The following is a 16,295-nucleotide window of genomic DNA, read 5'->3' as shown; positions in this document are numbered from 1 at the left end:
CAAATCTGCCTCAAGTATTCCTGCCATTATAATTACGTCGGTAAAGTAGGGAAGGACACCCAATACAGTCGAAATAACTTACCGACACTCCAAGTTCCCCTAAAAATGAGATAACTATTCAAATAGATAAGTATAATAACTATCTGTAGTTAAATATTAAGTTTAGAAGTTAATTCGAGGTCTTTAACGAATTACGGTTTCATAATTCCTATTTTGAATTTAAATATTTTCCCGCGCTTCTATAAGCTTGAATGTGACATATATAAGCAAGTGAGACGCGTGCGCCAAATCAGTACACAATTGAACTTCAGAGGGGGAAGTTCTCAGCTTCATTTTTCATTTTTTTATTTCCTTCAAATACAAGAGAATAATTCCAGACAAATGGCTTCTAAAAAGGATATTTATTTATAGATATATTTTAATTAGACCTGTTAACGCATCATTCGCCTTTGACGGAGATAAATTACACTTCCGCAAGGGTACGTTACATCCGTGACTCACGTACTATATACATACTCGTAAGTCTTCTATATCAGTAACGTTATAAGTAAACAAACAATGATCATTGAACATATCAATAATTTATTATCAAATCAACGTTACAGCAAATACCTAAGAAAAACTGAAAGTGCTAATAAAGATGAACACGGTAAAAATTCTTTTTTCATCCCCCTATTGTACAATTATAGTTAAGTTTTTTTTCACAGAATTTTTCTAACGCGTCTATATTTTTAGGGACGGTGGCCAATTTACGGAGACACACACCGGGTGAAAATTGCATGCACGGAGGACAATGGGGTGCCCCCTCCCTAGTTGCTCCCCTTTCGTATCTAGTACCCTGGAGCCCCGTCCCCATCTACAAAGATTACTCGTTCGAAGCGAGACAGCAGCTGACGACTGTACAATGCAAGAGAACGCTACTGGCTGTTAGATTACAGCAGGACGCGTAGGCAGAAGGTAAGGACCTAAAGATATTGATGCATGAACGAGGCTCGTCATTAATACCTAAAATACTGATTTGCCTTCAGACGTTCGCTACTCTTCCTTCTTCCCGGAAGTCAAATAACAAATTTTCTTTCCCTGCTGAAAAAAAAAATGAACCTGAGGGATCTATTATTGTGGTGGAAGTGAAGGAAGAAAGAAAGGGAACAGCGAAGAGAGGTTCTGTTACCTGGTCCCCTCTCCTCTCCCTCTGTGACGGCAGGTCAGTGTTGCTGTACCCGTGGACGGGAACGGATGTATCATCCGATTGTGCGTGAACGTTGTTCCTTGTTTGTGAAAATGTGACCTACGTCCTGGGATCATCAGCATCATCCTGGTACGTAAATACGTAGTTGAATGCATGGTTTCAATCGAACGGTGTCGCGCGCCTCATAGAGAGAGACCCAAGGGCAAGGCGTGAAAATGTAAGGCATTCGTTAAGGGGTCAGCGTCGCGTGTGTCACGCGCGTTGCATCGCTGGAATTATGCACGTGCTTTGACCTATAATTAATAGCCATGCGATTCATGAGATAAGGGAACATTTTCTTTAGACACTTTCTAAGGAGAATATTGTTGTTTCTGTATTTTTGTACGGGCTATGTTTTGTTATTTATTTCTCTGGTATGTTATATTTGTAAGAGAACAAATAAATAGCGATAGGATAATTTTAGACGCGTAAACTGGTGCATACCTCGGGCAACGTACGCTCCGTTTGTATAAATATGTAAATAGGAAGCTAGCCGTCGATTCCTTCGACAAAACAAGAACAGGTTTCAGAAACTTTACTAACCCTGTGAAAGGTGTTGTCTCCTAACATACCTGAATATCGGGAAACGTGCCTGACGAGAAAAATACGTTTTCTCATATGGTTCGATACACAGATACGTTTATAAATCCAACAATGTACTATTTTTAATATTACGTTAAAACGTTATTGTTATCGATTGTATTTCAAATGCACAAAAGCGCGGGAGAATTTTTTAATTTCAGATGGTAATTAACAGAAATCATCAAATCAATTAATATACCACAGAACGTATGTTATAATACTTTAATTATTTTAATTATCAACTACAATGGTTGCTGTTTAATTTTATGTGCTGCACGATAAGATTAGATTATTGATAGTATTTCAAATGCGCAAAAGCGCGGGAAAATGTTTATTAATCTATTGTATTCATCGTGAAACGGAACAGTTCGTGAAATTATTAATTTATCGTTTCGATTATCGCGTTTAATGAACCCAGGGCGACGGCAGACAAGCGCTACATCCCTGAGGCAGTTTTTCTCGAAGAAATTCTCTGAAATTCTCCAGGCAGACGGTGCACCTTGCACCATAAAGTCGGACTCGTCGGATCGGCATGTTATGTACGGGTTGTGGCAATGTAATGCGGCATAGTAAGGTACGCCGCGTAAGACAGATGTTGGCCAAGAAACAAATAAAAGAAAGGGAAGGAAAGAGAGGTCGACGACTAACTGGTAGCTTGAATGCAATGCCACAAACTGACGAGTTTCGCATTACCGTCATTAGTCATTTTACCATATCATTATGTAGAAAGTATTTTCCTTTCGTTTAACAAAAATTATAACACCGTCAGGTTGTCGGGTGTAGAAATTAGAAAAAGAAATTTATAATTCGTTTCGATAAAAAATTATGGTAACTTTAATTAATAATATAAATGATAACAATGATAGGCACAGCGTGTAAACGTCGTCAGATCATAACAAATGTAGCCTGATAACGTGTTACACGCACAGTGCCGTTAAACAACGGTGCATCGGTCACTGTTTGAACACCAGCAGGGTCTGAAGGGCCGTAGGTAGAGTTACAAACACGCTTTTATTCCTGATATCGATCTAACAACACCATTATTCAATAACACTTAACGTCCCGACGACGGGCCATGGAGAGAGCCCCAATTTTAATTTAATTCTCTATTTCATATTGTTCCTTTCAAAATTATTCTTCCAATATATTAATTTAAATTAATTCGGTAGGAAGTTGCGGTTCCGGGGAAGGACGATGACGTACTGAGAAACTTGTGTGCGATAGTAAGGTAGCGCAAGCGCGAATGTAACCAATAGTTCTCCAGAAAAACAGATGGTCCCCGGCATTGGTAGCAGCAACAATTTGTTCGCATTTAGTACCTGCCCGTGTGCCGGCAGAGAAACATCCTTGCATTTCTCGCCGGCTTTGAGTGTAAACTTTCTATTTTGATACGTTTACTTTGTGTAAACAGTGGATTTGCGTTTGAAGTGTTCGATGGAGAACGATTTTCTTTGATTGGAAACGTGTTGTGTCAAGCTTTCATTTGAATATTTATCGAGCGTTGAAAAGAGGTTCTCTGTCATACTTTCATAAAATTCTTGTGAAGAACATTTTACATTAGTAGTTATTAATTTTCACATTTTTCAATATGTGAGATTAAGAAATACATTAGAATCGTGATTCATTTGTAATTATTAGGTGTAGAAATGAATTCGGTGTCTTTTCTTGCTTTTTTCAAATTGAAATCGTATTCTCGCGCCACTTAAAATCTACGAAAGCGCGGGAAGATATTCAAATTTAAAATAGCCATGCAATACGCACCGAATTAATTTGCACGCCTAAAATAATTATGAACGATAGGAAAATATGAAATTGTCATTGATAAAAAAACAAGAGAAAATGAAGCAAGTGAGACACATTGTTGAGTGAGCAAAATTCTAGCTGCATCATTAGAAAGATTTGCAGTCAGTGTCATTTTTTTTCGTGAGGTCATTGATTCTATCGGGACAAAAAGTGACCGCAGTGAGAGTGTCCCGGTTAGTGGAAAGAAATCAGTGGAAAGAAAAGTATGCAGTTACTTTCCAGCTTCATGGCGAGGCATCTGAAGCGAGGAGCATCCTTAAAGAAAGGTACAGCATTGAGAACCAACCAGGAACAATGCCAGCGTAATTACCCCTCCGTAGAAATACGAGCTCCTCTGTTTTTTTTCCTTTTCCCTTAGAACTGTCGACTCTTTGTTCTTCCGGTTAATAGAGAACAATTAATCATACTTTTCTCACGATCGAGAGAGTTAACAGTACTCCTTTCTCTTCCTTAATTATTATTTGAAATTTGAATCTCCCGCGATTCGGTGGGTTTGAAATGTGGCGCGAAAATATGATTAATAATTCAAATTGAAATTTCACAAATGACGCAATTCATGACAGAAAAGTATTACAAAACTCCCCATCAATATTCTCACTAGAAAATGACTAATTGATGATTAGAGCGAACAATGAACCCCAGGACAATAGCAGAAGGCGCATGATCTACGTTATTTAATCAATAACCACCAAAATATCTATTTGAAGTAGTTATGATCACGCGATGTTACCGTTTGATCAGGAAAATAATTTTGTTCATTGTCTTGTTTTTGTATTGTACCTTTCTTTTTTATTTTATTCGCTTTAATGTAATAACAAGAAAATGAATTTCATTTATTGTTAATAGAAATTCAGTAACCGAGGTATTAGAGTCAGGAACACCTGGAAAGGTTGTCGTATCAATTTCTGTGCGAGAGGGTGTTTGTAATGCCAAGGTCTTGTCCTGCTTGTTCTCTTAAGTATATTGGGTGCTGCATGCGCGTTACTGACATTTCAATCATGATACTAGATCTTCTAGAAATGTTTATTTAAGGCTATGATCACCCGTAGACATAATGGATCATTAATTTACCACACAGATTAACAATTTTATATTTTTAGCCGACCCGTATCTAAGATTGAAAACCTTCAGAAAGGGATTGTTGTACAGGCGAAACAATTATTGCGCCATTCTGATTAGTGGATAAAAATCTCAACGAATGGGCGAAAATTTTTTTTCTCTTTTTTGCCACTTCCGTTCTGACCGGAAATGGCCGAAAAGGGGTTGGTTCTTGAGCGTATCTCGCTCTAGTTCACTTTAGCTTCTCATTTTCTTTATTTTAAGAATGTTAAAGTATAATCAGATGGTGTTAAAAAAATTGTAAAAGAAAGGAAACGAGAGTATCGATTATGTTATTATCAGTTAGAAAGATTATGTTTCAAGGAGAAGGTGGGTCAGGAAGGAAAACGCTTTTAATCTTGGATTCACGCGACGTTCACAACCGACGAACATAAATCGAAGTGGACAGCTTAACGGATGGATCAAACGAACATTCCGCATAAGACTATACTGTATTCGTTGTGTATGCACGTTGCGGTATCGTTAATTGCTTTCAGACGTTCGTCCTTGCGTACATATACCTCCTCCTATTGTAATTGATATGCAGAGAACATTATGCAAAGATCTTTTGATAACACAGTTATTACCTCGACCTTAGAAGAAACATTTACTATCTCTGGGAGAGAAAAATGATACATTTTGTTATTTTCAAGGAGTTCTTTATTTCTATTTCTAATAATTAATATGTATCATTTTTTATTTTGTTTACAGGAAAACGTGAAAGTACTGGAGGAGGGAATCCGACAAACAATTGTCCATCTTTTACAGGCTGTTCAAATAGAGGAATTAACAATACCACCGGTTACGGTAGTGCACCGGGGGGTGCCAATATGACCCCCGAGGATACTGCTCCCGATGAAGAGTTCGCTATAGCTATTAATCAGAAAACTCAGGTAAAATGGATCGGTTATTATAGGAAAATTTATAGAAAGAATGCGGTATTAGTAATTTAAAATAAAAGGATAAAAGTAGCTACATTTTAGATTTAATTAATTTTCTGCCACATTATCTTGCACTGGTCATTACTTGATCAGGAATGATTAAAACGAAGGCCACCTAGATTTCACGCACTAAAAAGAATGCAAGAATATATTACTTTAAGAATGCGTTACCGTAACGATCACGTAGTATGTTAATGAGCGATTTGTAATGCTTAACATCAATTGCCGGTAGCATTACAAATATAATTATTGGTAGCTATTAAGTAATAATAATTACTGTTTATTATAAAATTAATTATTGAAAATTGCATTGAAAAATTGATTTCTATTAGGTTGTATAAATTAATTCGAAGCCTTTTGAATTTCAATTTTTCGCGCTTCGGTGTATCCGAAAAGTAGCGCGAAAATATAATAACGATAATTAGAGTTACTAGGACTTTTGAAAAATAAATCTTCATTTAAGAAAAGAAGACGTCGAGTTTATTTTTGTATCTTGTGTTATTAATAAAATAACCATTATTGCGCCACTTTTCAAATTCACTGAAGCGCGGGAAATTAAAATTTATAATAAAGGATGAATTTTATTTCTTTTTTTGTTCATAAAGAAAAGCAGCAAATATTTACGCAATAGTAATATCACCTATCCTTTCAAGAACGTAACACTTCATTAAATTAGAAAGTTGCCTATTGCTAAGGGATAAAAAGTTGGAGATGAAACCTTGAATCAAGGATATTCCAGAGCACACACACGCTTTACTTTTTTTGTTTGTTTTATGTTAATTATTCTATGAAGAAACTTTCTTCGGTACATTTCCCTGGAGAATTCATTCCTAAATAGGAACAGTTAACCTTTTGCCCTAAGCGTCTGTGAGGTAAAGAATGTAACGATAAAAATCATTAGAGTTCCATGAACTTCTCACCGGAAATCATTCGAGTAATTTCCCACGTACCTTTTCAAAGTATGAGACGATTTCATGGCTTAAAAGTATGACTTATTAAGATACGAGAAAAATCACAAATTGGCTAATTCTTAAAAATTCGTAAAACTTTTCTTGATATGCTATTTGAAATTTGAATCTTCAGTACAAAATGGTTAAATGTAACATTCTCAGACGGAAGAAACTGTTTCTCTCCATTCCTCTGACGATGCTGGCTATTCGAATCACGTAAATTCCGTTGAAAAATTTCTACCTTTACAAGAACACTGAAACTATGTAGCTGCGTGCGATGCATTTTGTATTAAACGTAAAACAGTCACGAGTTATTTACATTCCTTTATGTGTACAATCTATTGTAGAGAAATGATAGTACCATTATCATAATTTATGTATGAATATGAAGAATAATAGTAATGCCATTCTATATATTGCAGACAGGAAATTGAAATTTTAAAAATTCGTAGTTAAATCTTTTTTATTTTCCAAATGAAGTTATATTTACATAAGATTTCTTATAGTGAAAAAACGAACTGAACCTCCTCTCTTTTCGAAGTCGGTTAAAAAAAGAAATACGAAACATTTTCATTTGAATCAGTTCCATTTATTCCCGCCACTTAATCTGATCGTCTCGGGGTTAATGACGTTTTCCATGACGCCAAAGATACTTGCACGCGATGTTGCGTGAGTACACGCGAATCATGTCCTACATCCCAGCAGGATGAAGGAATAATGATTTTTATCGCATACAACTTTTCCTTTGTTTCATTTTCTTTTTTCAAACTCGACAAAACGAGATCAATAATAATGCATAAAATTTCAAGTTGTAAGAATATTTTTATTTTTATTTTTTTTCTGCAGAGGGACGCAGAAGCTATCCGCGGGGCACTGTACCTAGGCGTAGCCCTTGCAATTGCATGGATAATAGGTGCAACAGGACTTTCCCTGGCATGGCTGGTACTGGTATTAGCATTGGCAGGGACAATACTGAAAGCAAGGATCTCTCGTCTCCTTGAATCAATTCTTCAACAAGAATTAGCGAGATTGCGTAGAAGAAGAGCTTTGTATAAAGATGAAACTGCTGAATGGCTGAGTTTGCTTCTCAACAGATGGTACATTACAGTATAATATATTAATTTTCTATTGGAGCGATTTAACAATGCTATGCTTCTAAATGATTTATAATTTATTGAGTTCTTATTTTCGCGCTAATTTTCAAATCCACGGAAGGGCGGGAGAATATTTAAATTTCAAATGGTAATAATAAATTCACCGAATTATTGATTCGATTTTAAATATTATACAAAGTTTCTGTATTGATTTTACAATCATATCATGATGTTAATAATTTAAGATGATCCCAGTGAAATTGAAATAGTATTTATGGATATATCGCGTGATTGTTAATGATCCCAATATCCACCGTAGGTGAACGAACGTTCACGAATCAATACTGTATAGGTATTTGTAAACATTCCACATTCCTGAGTGTATAACTGGTGCCTTTCACATTTCACTGCATACGTACAGTGACCTGTAGTTGACAAAACTGTGGCTATCGAGTCGCTATTATAAACCAGAATCATTGAATTTATATTATTAACAATAAATTCAAAGTGATTGTTGCAAATAATTAATCTATCATTAAAGTAAACTTGTAATGAAATTTCCCGTAATATATTTCAATTTGTATTTGATGCTGTTAAAATTCATACAACAGATTGCACCTGCTGCTTATACATTGGGCACAAGTGAAATTCCAACTTCGCCAACGTTTTCTCGTTTGTCAGGATCTTGAAGACGCTAAAACAACATGTGAGAGCTTGTCCGTATAGTGTACTACTTATTTGGATAGTTGATAGACCTGTTCGAACATTTCTGGACCTACCTCTCGCTCTCCTTTGCTTAAAGGAACATTTCTTTATTTCTTTTATGAGAATTAAATATAGTTTTATACCCCTATTTTCCCATTCATCATGTATAATCTTAAATAGCACGAGTTTTCTTGATTATTTAAATTTTGCGCGCCTGTGTGGATTTGAAAAGCGGCGCGAGATTCTTTCATAATAAATTTTCAATCCATCAAGTGTATTAAAAAGAATGAAATGGTACGTTGAATATTACATTGATTTATGACCTACTTTACTGTCTTTCAGATCTTATCTAAATAGAATCTTGTCACGAAATTCTATCTGTATTTTCAATTAAACTTTAATGAATTCACGAGTTAATCGTTTTAAGTATACGTATTACTATAAGAATTTAGTAGCGTTTAATCGATTAACTTTTCTTGTTTATGATACAGGTGGAGATTCAGCGCTGCCAGTATATTTTCTTTAGCAAAAGAAAGGCTGGAACCCTTGTTGAACGAAGCGAAACCAGGAATACTTGGTGTGCCTCCATTATTTTTTTCTTTTTTTAATTAAACGATAAATTCATTGAGTTGCTATTATTAAATGGACTCATTGTTCTAGGACCATTGGAACTTAGAGAACTCACTCTTGGTGAGCAAACCCCTTGTGTAACACGTGTGAGAACGTTAGATTACACAAATGACGATGATGTTCTGGATGGTCAAACGGGAGAAACTAAATTATCCATTGAAGCCGATGTACGACTTGATTGCGAACAATTTCGTATGCTTATCACGACAAGATTGTTTGGAAAAGGGTTAGTATATCTTTTTAAATTCGCGTGCCAATTTTCTAGTCCATCAAAGCGCGAGAAATTGAAATTTAAAACAAGTAATTAAGAAGGCAGGGAATCAATATCTTCTCGTGATATAAAAGTTTTATATTTTGTGCTTTAGCAATACTTTTGAGTCATAAAATTGTATTTCAAAATCATTTTAAATTAAAGGGTTGGTATGGACATCGACCTGGCTGTGGAGAAGCTCTCGCTTTCGGGAACAATCCTGGCCACCCTGACCCTGAACTCCATGGCCCCGTTTCCCCATGCAACCTCCTTAAGCGTTAGTTTCCTGGAGAAACCAGACGTTTGGTTCAGCGTGAGGATTCTGCGAACCGTACAAATGATGGAGATGCCTTTAATTAAGACCTGGATTCATGCCGTGGTCACGGACGCTTTGGCAAGCTGGATCGTCGATCCGGGTCACCTGGAGATGAATCTGAGAGCGCGAGAGAGACCAGGACCTAAATTAGATTCCACGGTTAATTCCATACCACAAGGGGTGCTCACTGTTGTTCTCTCTCAAAACGGCTGTTCTGGTAATTAGTGAAATGACCAATCGCAGAGATAGTTAAAAAATTATCGTTAAATATTAATTGTAGCTTCTATCGGGGACGAAGTGAGGTGGCTCGTTGTGACAATAGGGGACCAAAGAATTGTTATGGCTCCCTTAAATCCCACCTGGAATGAAGACGCTTCGTTCCTAGTGGGTGCGCTGGATAATGAGAAGATTTTAATTAAACTGAAAGCGAAGAGACTTGTCAGTACCATAACTCTAGCTCAGTTCGAACTCCCTCTGGGATCCTATAATTGGGACGGTTCGCAGGTGTAAGTAGTTGATAGTTAAACTAAAGATTTCAGGGGAATTGATGTTGTTCATTCGACAGAATTGAGACTGTACTGCAACAGAAGAAACCGTCTCGCAACAGTGCTAACATTCCAAATATCAGTGCAAGATTAGAATACACAGCGCTTCCAAAATTGGACCCTGATTCACCGCAGCCAGAGGTGTCAGAGGATAATTCACACCTGGCCGGTAATTATAAAAGTTTTCTCGAAAATAACTTATCGTAAATGAAATTTTTTTTAAATCCTACTATTAAATGTACAAATTAATTCGATGCCTTTAGCATTTCGATTTTCCCGCGTTTCGGTGGTTTAAAAAAATTGCGCGAAAATAATTTCAAAACTTAGAGTTACTGTGGTTTTTGTAAAATAAATGTTCAATGACCGAAAGATAGGGCACCGAATTAATTTCTAGAAAAACAAAGTATTATCCTGTATGGTGTTTTCAGTGCCTCGAAAAAGTAATCGGACCCAAAAAGCAGGTAAAATAAAAGAAATATTGTAAGCACGATGAAAAGAGTGATATTTCTGCATGGATTCATTTATGTCTTGTACTAGGCTGTTGCACGCGAAACAATAATAACAGTAATGAATGATTTTTTTTATTTATAAACTTTCAGGAGTGCTTGTGGTTTACATTCATTCAGCAGAAAATCTAAACGGCGACAACCAATGTAATCCCTATTGCATGTTATTTAACAACCGTAAGAAGGTACGTTTACAATGTTTGTACTTGTAAAAAGAAATTTTATATCTATTTTTATTTATAGGTGAAAACTACACATTATGTGCGAAATACTACGTCTCCGTGTTGGGAAACCAGGGCACAGTTTCTCGTTCAAGATTACACTCAAGTGTCGCTCAGCTTTGTTGTATATTCTTGGAATATATCAAAGTCTACTGATACCGATATGCTTGGACTAGCTATATTGTCTTTAAATCAAGTACGATGGACTCTTTGGATCTCGCAATTTTTAGGTAAAGCACTGTCCAATTGAATTTCATTTAACGGAATGATGTTTTCTTTCTAGGAAAGCACATGGGTAGTTAGAAAAGAACTGACTCTCAGCGGCTCGAATAGTGTGTCTACGATGACGGTTTCCGTGTTATTCTACCCAGTGAAAAGTGTGCAGCAGGTGATCACCAGTCGGAGAAGCAGCTTGTCTTTCCCAATGTCCGACGACGAACCTAAATCGAAGAGAAACAGTCTACCGTGGATGCAGCAGGCAGTTAGTAACATTATTTGTTAATACCACCAGCAATGATATGTTTTATATATTTTTAATTATTTACAGAAGCTGTTATTGACCCACAAGGACATAGATCCTGCCTCGTCAGACGTATCGAGCCTTCTTTCCACAGGAAGTGGCCTGATGGAGGTCACTCTATTAAGAGCGAAAGACCTCGTAGCGAAAGATTTGAACGGATTCAGTGATCCGTTCTGTGAATTGAAATTAAACAACGAAACAAAATATAAAAGTAGTATAAAGAAGAAGACATTGAATCCATGCTGGGACGAAAGTTCCATCATGGGTTTACCTAGAACTGGAGAGACCTTGGACGTCGTATTATGGGATCATGATACTTTTGGAATGAAGGATTACCTTGGAAAAGTATCTCTGACTCTCGACGACATTAGGAAAATGTCCAACAGCGATCAGTCCCATTGGTTCACTTTAAAGGGAACCAAAACGGGATCTGTAGAGTTGAAAATCAAGGTCTTGTCCGAGGAATGTGAGGTAGAGAATTTCTATTAATAATAAATATAAATTCATATTAAATTCATATTATTTACAATTACTGAAAATTGCAAATGCTAAATGCACCTTGTTCTTTGACTCAAATATACGCAGATTATTTTTATATAGACACAGAGTACGTATGCTGCCAGCAACATCAGTGAAAGTTCAACGCAATTGAACATTGAAACTTCTGATACTGTGTCGAACATCATCAGGAGACCCTCAATGGAGAAAACAAAGATGAGACTACATTTGGATGTTGTACCTCCTCCTCCACCCCCGCGCACAGTCACTCTGTTGAAACCAACCCTTTCTAGTCAAACTGGTAAATTATTTTACAACTTCCATCGTTTGCATAAAACCTTTACAATATTCAATCATTTGAAACAGACAAAACTAGTATTGGAAGTAAAGATTCGAACGAAATGAATGGAAACCAAAATTCGTGGATACCCAGGGTCGTCACAGAATCAGTAGCCGATGACACTGATGGTTCAAAATTAAGAGAACGAAGATCCTCTCACAACAGTTTAACTCCAAGTCCTGAACAAAGTTTTGGTAAAAAATTGCCCCAATATAACAGCTTTCGTGTTATGAAACAGAAGGTATATACATACATAGTTATTCATATTTCCTCGCCAATTTTCAAATCCACCGAAGCGCAGCAAATTCAAATAAAAAATATTGGAAATATACACTGTATGACTAATTTCAGATGAAGAGGGGATTAAAACTACGCAGATTTCGTTCCGAAGTAAATATAGAAGACAAGAACGAGTCTAAAGGTATAACATTGAGCCTAGAGCCAAGAGGAGGAGGAGAAGCCGATGCTACGGAACTTTTACAAGGGTCTGGTTTGGCCCATGCTGTGTCACAACCTGATATGCTTGGTAGAATAAGACAACCAAGTCCACGTTTACGGCTCAGACCAAATGGTACATGAATTGCATTCACTAATACGTAACAATTATCGTAAATTAATTATGAATGATTAAACAGAGTTGAAAGTTGTTAATGGCACCAAGGAAAGGTACTCTGGAATAGAGGGTAAAGTGTTGCAGGCACAAGGTCTTCATGTTGCGCACATTGCCCAGTTGTACTGCAGAATTAAACTCCAAACGTGAGTATACATGAAATATTAATTTATGAATAATTTATGAGACTCCTTATTAGGTGCACCAGTCCTGATAAAATTGCGTCAACGAATGCTGGTAAAACATTGGCAAAGTCTAGATTATTACCAGCGATGCCCAATCCTCAATTCAGTATAGATTTTCATATTGACGGTGACAATGTTCCAAGACAGTCTTTATTAATATTTGAAATCAGAAGCGCTAGTAAGGAATTGTTGGCCAGCAGACGCATAACCCTTCATGAATTATTAGGTACGTTTGAACAATTATTTTATACTTTGAAAAACGATTTAATATTTCGTACATTTAGGTGTTTCTGCACCAACTGATGAGATTCATACGTGGCTAGCATTAAATAATGGAGCATCGTTAGAAGTACAAATTGCTCATGGAAGGGAATTGAAAAGTAAATCCACAAAGAAATTGTTCCGCTCTTGGTCTGTACACAGAATAGGAAAGATATAACATTGTTTATATATCTGTTAGGTGTGGAAATGAATTCGGTGCCTTTTCTGTTTTTCACATTCTTGCGCTACTTTTTAAATCCACCAAAGTGCAGGAAATTCAAATTTAAAAGGCGTCGAATTAATTTGTACAGCACCGCGCATGGCAGGCTTCCTCACCCCTGAAGTTCCCGCCCTTTGACAACGTAAAAAAGGGGGTCCCATATATTTATAGGCAGTAACTACAGATCCAACAAAACTGGACATGCCTTTGTTCTCCAGGGATCATGATTTTGTGGATCCCTCAGGTGAGGTGAGATCTGCAGATACACAGCTGTGTGTATCCGCAGATACAGAGCACAGTTGTCATGACAGTCGTACCTGTCTTAGCAGTCCCTCTTCTACCACACCTCGTACTTGCAATTGAAAAGACACAATTCTGATTCCATTTAATTCTACTTTTTAGAAATCAGTCATAATCAGCATAAGACCGAAAAATTATTATAATAATTGATTGACAAAATTGTATTTTAAAAAGACCGCCATAAATTATTTTTACATTCGATTATCACGCCATCTATACAAAAACGGCTCAAACTATTCAACGAGTTACCGATTGATTTCCTTAAACAGAACACTAGCGCCGTCTATCAGGAAACAGTGGAAACTACTTACCGACTAGTTTCCGGGATTTCCCGATAGGTGGCGCGAATGTTCCTCTCAGAAACTCAATCGATAACTCGTTGAATAGTTTGAGCCGTTTCTGTATAGATGGCGCTAGGGTGGAATTTGAAATTGTTTTAAACTCTCGAACTTTGAATATTTAATAATTAAAAATTATTAGGGAAGCTAATAATAAAAAGAGGCTTTCCTCTACGGAAGCCTATCACACTTAATGCTATATACCTAATAAAAACGGTACAAATTTGGATGTACCCATTTCACATTTTAAATGTTAATTATGTACATATATATTTATATTAACAATAAAAAATTGTAACATTTTGTACCATAAGATGTGTATAAGACAATATCTGAAACTTCGAAATGAAGCGTAAGTAATAATCTTCGATTACTTTTTTAAATCAATTTCGATAGTTAATCTGCAATATAAAAAATGTTTATTTACCATCACCTACTATACAACTTACCACTTAATTGTGTGATTGTGTCCATAACATATTTTGTCAGCTTTGCAATTTATTTATGCACTAATTTACAAATACATTTTATACAATATCACAATTATTTATTATTGTAATCATTGTATTTAAATACTTTCGTAATGATATATAAAAGAAAATAAAATATACATCACGTATATCATGAGCCTTGTGTTAAACAATTTTGTTATTCTTGAACGTGTATAAATAAATACTTCTTTGTTACTTAACAATACTATACAAATATATCTTTCAACACATTTAACGAGCAACAAATCAAAATATAAATTCTGAAGAGATTATAACATCGCATTTAAAGCATAAAAAACATAATATATCTGCAATGTTAAAATATTAGGTGTATAAACTAATTCAATGCTTCTAGCGTCGCTATTTCTAATGAATTTATACACCTAATATCTTGCATTTCTTATTAATAAAAGATAGTTGTAACATTTAACTTTTAGCCACACAACAAGCATTCTCACATTTATACATTATATCAAATATTAATATAAATAGTTAAAAACATAGTGTAAAAACGTATCTATATGTATCTCAAAATGCAAACCTGCAGCATTGTTACCATATCATTTAATGTGTAATGTGTGTATGTTTAATATACGTTTTTCCAAAGAAATGTACAGGTACCATGAACAGTTCACATTAACTCATTTGCCACTGAAACAATATAAAATTCATACAATGGTATAACATTTGTAAGTATACATTAAGTTTGTTTCATACCTTTAAATTACTTTGCACGTTCATGTTACCAGCCTCTTCTACTCGCTTGTCTCGTTGTTGATCTAACTTTTCTTGCCTTTTAACAGCATCAATATTTTTAATACCTCTGCTCTGCTGCTCAGCAATCCTTCTTTCAGCAGCTTCCATCTGCTTTCTTCTTCTAGTTTCCTAAGAAGAAATTTTTATTGTAATTTGTAACACATATAGATTTGTATTGCGATCTTTGACTTATGTCCTCATTAGTATAACTAGGTAAGGTTCAAGATGTATCTGGTTCCTTCCGAGATGTCAACCAGCTCAAATTTTAACACTTAAAAATTTTGAAATTTGAATTTTGAAATTTTTAGCAAGGAGGGGGGAGCAGTTGACAGTTTAAGGAAGAATCAAATCACCCTGGAATTCTGTAATTATACTTAGTTACACCAATATTTGTCCTCACTATAAAAAATGAAACACTAATTATTTCTCTAAATACAGTTAATTAAACAATAGCAATATTTACGTGACAAATATTTATAACCTGAAAATTCCGATCATACCACATCGGGAGTTAAATCCTCGCACGAAGTTGATGGTTTACAACAAGACATACACAGATTCCCCATAATGTATATAACACAATTCTCTTTCAATTTCTCTAACAAGATAATTTTTTCAATCCACAACTTCCAACGGAGAATATTTTCAATCAATAAACCTGTCGTACAAGATACGTGTCCGTTCAATTAGAGATGGCCAAGCCAAGGTTCCTCTTGGTTCCTCTGAGATTCCCCTCCTCTATCATAAATTCTCCAAAAATGATTTAATTCAAAAGACTCTCTAATTAAAATCCTTTTTCTAATAACTATTATTATAACTTTATAAATACCTAATCATTTGCATTGATTACAATCAATTATATACAACATGAGCAGAAAAGTGAAGTACATAACAGATAAGGTTAATT

At 35.6% G+C, this 16,295-nt stretch overlaps 2 protein-coding genes across 9 annotated transcripts; one reads left to right on the top strand and one right to left on the bottom strand.

Annotated features, from left to right (window-relative positions):
- Positions 1-315: 315 nt before the first annotated feature.
- Positions 316-14,451, top strand: LOC114876168 (tricalbin-1-like). 6 transcript variants are annotated; one of them, XM_029187344.2, is made up of 23 exons: positions 316-518; positions 606-649; positions 736-957; positions 1,029-1,318; positions 5,423-5,604; positions 7,449-7,699; positions 8,893-8,978; positions 9,062-9,257; positions 9,447-9,814; positions 9,878-10,103; positions 10,163-10,311; positions 10,571-10,603; positions 10,742-10,833; positions 10,892-11,065; positions 11,153-11,350; positions 11,417-11,860; positions 11,990-12,188; positions 12,254-12,468; positions 12,579-12,798; positions 12,863-12,983; positions 13,037-13,248; positions 13,307-13,402; positions 13,483-14,451. In XM_029187344.2, exons 5-23 carry the CDS (start codon positions 5,542-5,544, stop codon positions 13,623-13,625), a joined length of 3,486 nt encoding a protein of 1,161 aa, XP_029043177.2. In that variant the 5' UTR covers positions 316-518; positions 606-649; positions 736-957; positions 1,029-1,318; positions 5,423-5,541; the 3' UTR covers positions 13,626-14,451. The 6 variants fall into 6 exon arrangements, with proteins under 6 accessions (XP_029043177.2, XP_029043172.2, XP_029043171.2 ...); XM_029187339.2 differs by lacking the exons at positions 316-518; positions 606-649; positions 736-957; positions 1,029-1,318 and adding exons at positions 3,122-3,321; positions 3,692-3,879; XM_029187338.2 differs by lacking the exons at positions 316-518; positions 606-649; positions 736-957; positions 1,029-1,318 and adding exons at positions 3,122-3,321; positions 3,611-3,879.
- A 307-nt stretch (positions 14,452-14,758) lies between these two features.
- On the bottom strand, positions 14,759-15,975 carry LOC114876170 (small VCP/p97-interacting protein). 3 transcript variants are annotated; one of them, XM_029187346.1, is made up of 3 exons: positions 15,889-15,975; positions 15,350-15,517; positions 14,759-15,283 (listed from the first exon to the last, which is right to left on the bottom strand). In XM_029187346.1, the coding sequence occupies exons 1-3, from the start codon at positions 15,952-15,954 to the stop codon at positions 15,269-15,271; spliced, it is 249 nt and encodes an 82-aa protein (XP_029043179.1). In that variant the 5' UTR covers positions 15,955-15,975; the 3' UTR covers positions 14,759-15,268. The 3 variants fall into 3 exon arrangements, with proteins under 3 accessions (XP_029043179.1, XP_029043180.1, XP_029043181.1); XM_029187347.2 differs by having other exon boundaries at positions 15,852-15,963; XM_029187348.2 differs by having other exon boundaries at positions 15,870-15,963.
- Positions 15,976-16,295: the final 320 nt, after the last annotated feature.

Source organism: Osmia bicornis, chromosome 1, assembly GCF_907164935.1.
Source record: "Osmia bicornis bicornis chromosome 1, iOsmBic2.1, whole genome shotgun sequence".
Classification (NCBI taxonomy): domain Eukaryota; kingdom Metazoa; phylum Arthropoda; class Insecta; order Hymenoptera; family Megachilidae; genus Osmia; species Osmia bicornis.
The sequence above is the reverse complement of the archived record's forward strand: the minus strand, read 5'-3'. Positions and strand labels throughout refer to the sequence as shown.

Coding starts and splice junctions, on each gene's coding strand:
- LOC114876168 (XM_029187339.2), top strand. CDS start 3,819: ATGCAGTTACTTTCCAGCTTCATGGCGAGGCATCTGAAGCGAGGAGCA. Junction 7,700..8,892: donor AGTTTGCTTCTCAACAGATG/GTACATTACAGT, acceptor TTTATGATACAG/GTGGAGATTCAGCGCTGCCA. Junction 9,258..9,446: donor ACAAGATTGTTTGGAAAAGG/GTTAGTATATCT, acceptor TTTAAATTAAAG/GGTTGGTATGGACATCGACC.
- LOC114876170 (XM_029187346.1), bottom strand. CDS start 15,954: ATGGGGAATCTGTGTATGTCTTGTTGTAAACCATCAACTTCGTGCGAG. Junction 15,518..15,888: donor AGGATTTAACTCCCGATGTG/GTATGATCGGAA, acceptor ATTTCTTCTTAG/GAAACTAGAAGAAGAAAGCA.